This window comes from Myotis brandtii, unplaced genomic scaffold (assembly GCF_000412655.1).
Source record: "Myotis brandtii unplaced genomic scaffold, ASM41265v1 scaffold29, whole genome shotgun sequence".
Lineage (NCBI taxonomy): Eukaryota > Metazoa > Chordata > Mammalia > Chiroptera > Vespertilionidae > Myotis > Myotis brandtii.
The window spans coordinates 2,220,068-2,226,456 of NW_005361075.1; the positions used below are offsets into that span (position 1 = coordinate 2,220,068).

Consider the following 6,389-nt stretch of genomic DNA (forward strand, 5'->3'; position numbering starts at 1 on the left):
CTTCCCCTGCCCCATCAGAGGCTCTGTAGGAGCAAATTGCTGTCTTTCTATTTTTACTTCATATTTAAAATGAAACAGGGGAAGGAGATGCAGAAGTAAGAACGGAGGAATGGGAAGGGGGGAGGCAGGGGCACATTCTCATGGCCCTTGAGGCAGGGCAACATTTGGCCATAACTGTCTCCCCCACCAGAATCAGCTCCCAGAAGGCAGGCACTGGTCTTAGCCACCGTTTCCTGGGGCTTTGCGCCAGCCCCCACTAAGTTCTCTGCATACACCAACTCCTGTGGGATTGGTAGTTCCATACCCATCTCACACCTGAGGACAGAAATCAAGTAACCTGCCTGTGGTCACACCAGTGGTGAGCAGCCAAGCTGAGCCTTAAACCCACGTCTCACGTGTCTAAAGCCAAAGGCTCTTGTCCTGGACCATCTATTTTTCTCTCCAGCCTCTGACACAGTGGGATGCACAGAGTAGGTGCTTAATAAATGGGAGATCAAAGGAAGGAAGGGGGCGGGGAGGGAGGACGAATGGCAGAGGAGAAGATAAGCCAGGGAGACTCCCGGGCAGCTGGAAAATAAATAATAAAGGTGTTGTTTTTCCAAGGCTAGGCTGGCACGGCGCCCAGCATGGCAGCCCTACACTCAGGGAGATGCCCTGTACTCGGGAGGGAGCCCAGGGCCTGCGCTTGCCTCATCCTTTCCAGAAGTATGTGGGCCTGGATACGTCAGCCTTCAGGTATGCAGTGAGGTCTGCGGTGAGAGGCAGGCGCACACTCTCTCTCTCCTCTCCTTCCTTGCTGAATCGCCCCCTTCCTCTTGCCGCCTCCCGCCCCTACCCAGCAAGCTCAGACTTGCCCCCCTCCCTGGAGCCAGGCCCTGCTGGGTTGGGGGCTATGACCTGCCCCCTCAGCAAGGCAGATCCCGGGCCTGGAGGAGTGGTGCGGGGGGAGGGGCCGGAGCACCACATCATGTAACCATCTAACAGGTTGGTCGGGCTGGGAGGTGCCCGCCCTCCTGCAGCTAATGAGCACTGTACGACAGGTGTTTGCTCCTCAGTCCCCAGCCTGCCCGGCCTGCGACGGGAGCCAGCTGCCAACGCCACCCCACAGAGGTTCCCTCGCTCATCCCTGCACCCGCCCCGCTCCAGGCCCGGGGCCGGGCTGGCCTGCCGCTCCTGCGTCGTTGGCTTCAGCAGCCTGAGCAGCTGTGAGGTGACTCCAGCGGGCGGCCCCCGGCCTGGGACCTCGGAATGGGGCGGCTGCGAAGCCCCCAGGCCGGGCTTCAGCTCTCGCAGCCTCACTGGCTGCTGGTCAGCTGGCACCATCCCCAAGGTGACAGTAAACCCCAGCCTGCTGGTGCCCCTGGACTTCAAGGTGGACCCGGCCATCCAGCAGCAGAAGAACCAAGAAAAGGAGGAGATGAAGGTTCTCAATGATAAATTTGCCTCCCTGATTGGCAAGGTAAGTGAACGTGGGAAGAGGGTCCAGAGAGGTAAGGACTGGCAGGTGGCTGAATTCTTTATTCCTCGAGCATCATGCCCCACCCCTGCCCCCAGCCAATGGGGAGCCGGCGTTGCTAGCTCCGCAAGCTCTGAGCAGAGAGGTGTGGAGGGAAGTCCTCGAGGCATCCTGGTGTGGGGGAGAAAGAGACCCCAGGAGGGCCTCTGAGAGAGGTCTGGGGAATAATGTGCTGTGTGGCCTGGGGTCACCTTCCCCCCAGGCAGGGGCTAGGGAGGAGCTCTGAGTATGGCCAAGCGAATGCCCTCTCATGGGAATAGATGAAGGCATGGTCTGCGGTCCTACGCCAGAGCAGAGGGACAGTGGAGATGACCTCCCCAGGGTCCAGCCTCCTGCCCAGCCCTCGGGCTCTGCTCAGCTTCCTGGAGTCAGGAGCACCCCGGAGCCTAGGAGGCGTGTGGGGTTCCGGAAGGAAGGAGGCCGCTGAGTGGGGTGCAGCAGAGGAGTCAAGGGATAGGAATGCAGGGGATGGATGCTCGAGTCAGAGACAGGCAGCCAGCCAGGCACCCACCTGAGCAGACGGACTGAGTTCCCGGAATCCTGACTTCCTAGAGCCGATGCCATGGCAGCATGCTGGTCTGGGCGCTCCTGTCACCTCTGCCCCAGGGCAAGGGCTTCAGGAGCTTTGAGGAAGCCCTGTCCACTTCCCCAACCTGCTCCTCCCTCGCCTCCTTCCAGAAACCTCTCCTGACCAGCCCTCAGCTCTGCTCCCTCTGGCCCTGCCCAAGAGTAATAGTCACAACAGTAAGAGCTGCTGTTGCTTAATTGCTTATTACGTGCCGGGCACTGTGCTGCGAACTTCCATGTTTATCCCTCTTTCCTTCAACAACCTTAGGAAAGGAGTCATGTTATGCCCATTTTACCGATGAGGAAAACTCCACCTTCTTGCCGCCCCCACCAGGAGACCAGAGCCACCCCTCTGCCCTGACTCGTTCTCGCCTGCTCCTTGCTCTCCCTGCCTCTGGGCTCCTCTGCTGTTGCTCGTGTCCCCAGGAGGCGGGTGCTCCCAGAGAGGGGCCCAGGGAAGAGAGCAGCGCATTTAGAGCATCGCTTGTGCCTGGCTCTCTGTGGGAACTTAGCAGATGCGTGTCGTTTAGCCCACACACAACACCCCCAGGCCTGGTTCCCTCGCTGTGCACACGAGGAAACTGCCTGTCCTGAGCCTGCGCGCCTTGCCCAAGTCACACAACCAGCAAATCTACAGGCTGGACTTGAACTCGGGTCTGTGAGACACAAAGCCAGTAGCCTCTGAGATGGGAACCATTTCTTTCTCCCGTTCACGTGCCGGACCAGCATTCCTGCATCCATACCTGGAGTGCCTGGGTGGGGGTGGGGAGCCCTGGCCGGCTGCAGCGCCCTGCACTGAGGGCTGTTGGCCTAGGAGTAGACTAGCCTGCTGCCCTGGGGAGGCAGGTCCCTGCAGAGCCACCTCCTCTCCTAACCCAGATTAATCCCTTAAAAGGAATGCTTCATGAGCTATGTAATTTGGCTCAGATGGGCGGCTTGTTCCCTGAACTCCAGAGCTGATATTACTCTGTGCCTCTGCCGTGGGGGGGTGAGGGGGGGTGACAAGAGGGTGAGCAGGTACAGGGAGGGGCCTGAGGGGTCGGGGTCCTGTGCCCAGGAGCCAAGGCAATGCCCTCGAAGGTCTTTAGCAGGACTGGAGCCTCCCGACCCTCAAGCTTGGACCTTGAGACAGGTGCTCCTCAGGGTGGACGCAGGGAGCCCTGGGTGCCGGCCTCCGGGGGCCTGGTGGCTGGGGCTCTGCCTGAAGAGTCTCAGCTGACCCACCCGTTCTGAGGAGATCTGTTAGCCCAAGTCCCTCTCTATCTCCTTGTAAAGGCCACGAGGGCCTGAATGGACGCAGGTAGCAGTTAAGCGTGTGCAATCTGGAGCCAAATTACTGGGTTTGAATCCCGGCTCCACCTCTGACCAGGAAAATTCTTTAACCTCCCTGTGCCTCAGTACACATCAGTGTAATGGGCTTGTCATAATCAAATGGGATCATTTTGGAAAAAAATGCATAAAGCACTTACCATGCCCCAGGTGTGCTGTTTGTTCTATTAGAAACACCATCATGGGCCCCGCCCATTAGCCCCTTCCAGGCAGGAGCCTGAGAAGAGGGGGTGGGTAGGAGTGCAGCATGGGGCTTGAAAGGGATGTGTGGGCTGGGGGCGAGATGCCATAACCAGTGTAGGGGTGGGGGCTCTAGGCAAAGAGAAGGGACAGGCGAGGGCCCTCTGGCTTCACATCCCCTCTGTCCCTCTGCGGCACGGAGAGAAATCAGGGAGCCTGTGAGGAGGTTCTGGCCTCTGAGGGATGTCTGGGAATAACGTGCTGTGTGGCCTGGGGTCACACACACACACACACACACACGTGCGTGCACACATACACACACATACACATATATACGAACATACATACATACACACATACACACACATACATACACACATACACACACACACACACACACACACCAGTTCACTGCTAGGGAGGCGCTCTGAGTATGGCCAAGAGCAGGGGTCCTCAAACTTTTTAAACAGGGGGCCAGTTCACTGTCCCTCAGACCATTGGAGGGCCCGACTATAGTTTAATAAAAAACTATGAACAAATTCCTATGCGCACTGCACATATCTTATTTTGAAGTGAAAAAACAAAACAGGAACAAATACAATATTTGTATTTGCATGTGGCCCATGGGCCGTAGTTTGAGGACCCCTGGCCAAGAGGATGCCCCCTCATAGGAATGGCTGGTGAAGGCATGGCCTGCAGTCCTACTCCAAAGTAGATGGCCAGTGGGGATGATCTCCCAAGAGTTCCACCTTCCTGTCCAGCCCTCTGGCCCCGACTCACAATTCCATTGGAAAGATCTATCAGCTCAAGTCCCTCTCTATCTCCTGTAAAGGCCATGAGGACCTTGCTCGTGGAGAAGGAGAAGGAAGGGTAAAGGGGAGGCTATTGGGGAAGACCACCAGGAGTTGGCAAGAGGCCCTGGAGCAGTGTTGGTTCCTCCACTCGCAGGCTGTGCCTCCTGGACAAGTCACTTGCCCCCTGTGTAGTTCCCGTGCCTCCTGCTCTGAGGGAGGCCCTGAGAGCATGCCAGTGGGAAGGCTGGTCCAGCGGCAGCCATGGGAGGAGGGCGTGAGCAGGAGCAGCAGCAGGAGAGGAGGCTGAGGGAGGCAGGGAGGGCCATGTCACCAGCCCGCAGAGGCCGCTGGTGGGCCTGCTCACCTTCACATGCAGACCACAGAGGGGAGGGAGATGGGGCAGGAGAAAGGGGCCAGCAGTCAGCCTGAGTGGGGAACTTAGAGGGGTGGTGACATGCCTGGAGACAGGGGGTGGCACCATGTCTTCCCCTAGGCCTGTGTGACCTCTGCAAGTCCCCGGAGCCATGCCCTGCCTGCACGCAGGAAGGCACATACCAGCCCTTCCTGACCAAGAGGCCCACGGGCTCCCTGGGCAAAGCCAACCTCTGGCTGAAGGCAGGGGATCTGACAAACCCCTCACCTGAGGAATAGGACCTGCATGCCCAAGGATACCGCCCTGTCGGCTCACCTGCCTGGAGCCCATGGGCTGGGGACCTGGGCTGCTCAGTTTCCTCATGTGTACAATGGGAGGCAGGTTTGCTCTCTGAGGCCCCTCCTAGAACTGCCACCCTGTGATCTAAGAGCAGGGGGGTCAGCCAGATGGGGAGGAAGGGGAAGGAGGGGTGAGTGCTCAGCAGCCTGGGAGGATGGTGACAATTAACCTGGCAACTCCCTAGGCCTTTGTGCGGAGAGGGAGGAGCCTGTCTGTGGGAAGGTACTGGGAGGGGGTTCCGTTCCATCCCCAACCACTGAGACAACAGGCAGCTCCCCCAGGGGCAGCAGGGGTGGGGGCTGCTCCCATCCCCCATTCCCCACAGCCAAAATGCCCTCTGGCTGCACTGGCTGGCCAAACGCATCCCCTCTCCAGAGGCTAGAGCTGCACATAGGGCGTTGGGGTCAGACTACGGGAAGGACTGCCTGGCGTGAAGGGTTTTCTGCTGCTCATGGGTGGAGGAAGGAGCCTCACTTCTCTCCTCGCACCCCACCCTCAGTGTAAACACGGCTCCTGCTTGTCAAAACGGAGCAAAGGTGGGGCGAGCGGATACCTCCCCTCCAACAACCCTCTCACACACACACACAAGTACGACAGAAACCCTCTTAACTTCCATCCCCACGGAACCTGTTTGGCTGCGACTACTGCAGACGCAGGCGGTAGGCTTAGGTCAGCTTCAAGCGGGACGTCCCAGTGCCGGTGGGACTGAGCGGGGATCATCCCACTATTCCTGCCGGTGCTGTCACTGGAATGCCAAGGGGGACTTCCCAAGGGCATCAGACTGTCTGGGATGTGAGCAGGGCAGAGAAAAAGAGAGGAGGCCCACCCGGCACCAAATTCAGGAGGGACAGGGAACCCCTGATGGTCCAGAGTAGGCAGCCACCATCAGATGGGCCTGTCTGGGAAGCTGGGCCACCAAGTTGCTGTGTGACACTGGACAAGTCACCTGACTGCCCTGGGCCCCCGTCTCCTCCTCTGTAAGTGCAGGGTACGGACCAAGGCTCCTGGCTGTGATTCTGGGAGCTGGTGCCCGCAGTGGGCAGCAAGGGGCCCAGCTACTCGCCTGCGGTCACAGGGAACACCATGGGGCTGTCATCACAACATCCTCATGACCACGACAGCCCACACTGTCCAGAAGCCAGGCCCAGCCAGCCCTCCTGCCTCCGTGGCCTATTCCTGTCCCGGCACCAAGGGGTTAGGGACCCCAAGAAGGGAGCAGGTGGCTGTCAGTCTGACGGGAGGGTGGTAGGTCCAGACAAGTGAGGAGCAGATAAACTGAGGGCCTCATACT

The 6,389-nt window shown here is 59.0% G+C and overlaps 1 protein-coding gene across 2 annotated transcripts in view; it reads left to right on the plus strand.

The window, feature by feature from the left end:
• Nucleotides 1–692: 692 nt before the first annotated feature.
• The window catches only part of KRT80 (keratin 80, type II), a 23,480-nt gene continuing 17,783 nt past the window's right edge, over nt 693–6,389 (plus strand). For both annotated transcript variants that reach the window (XM_005869228.2, XM_005869229.2), the window contains exons 1-2: nt 693–735; nt 1,041–1,459. In XM_005869228.2, the coding sequence (XP_005869290.1) occupies nt 708–735; nt 1,041–1,459 (447 nt within the window). In that variant the 5' untranslated portion in view covers nt 693–707. The remainder of the gene's footprint in view (nt 736–1,040; nt 1,460–6,389) is intronic.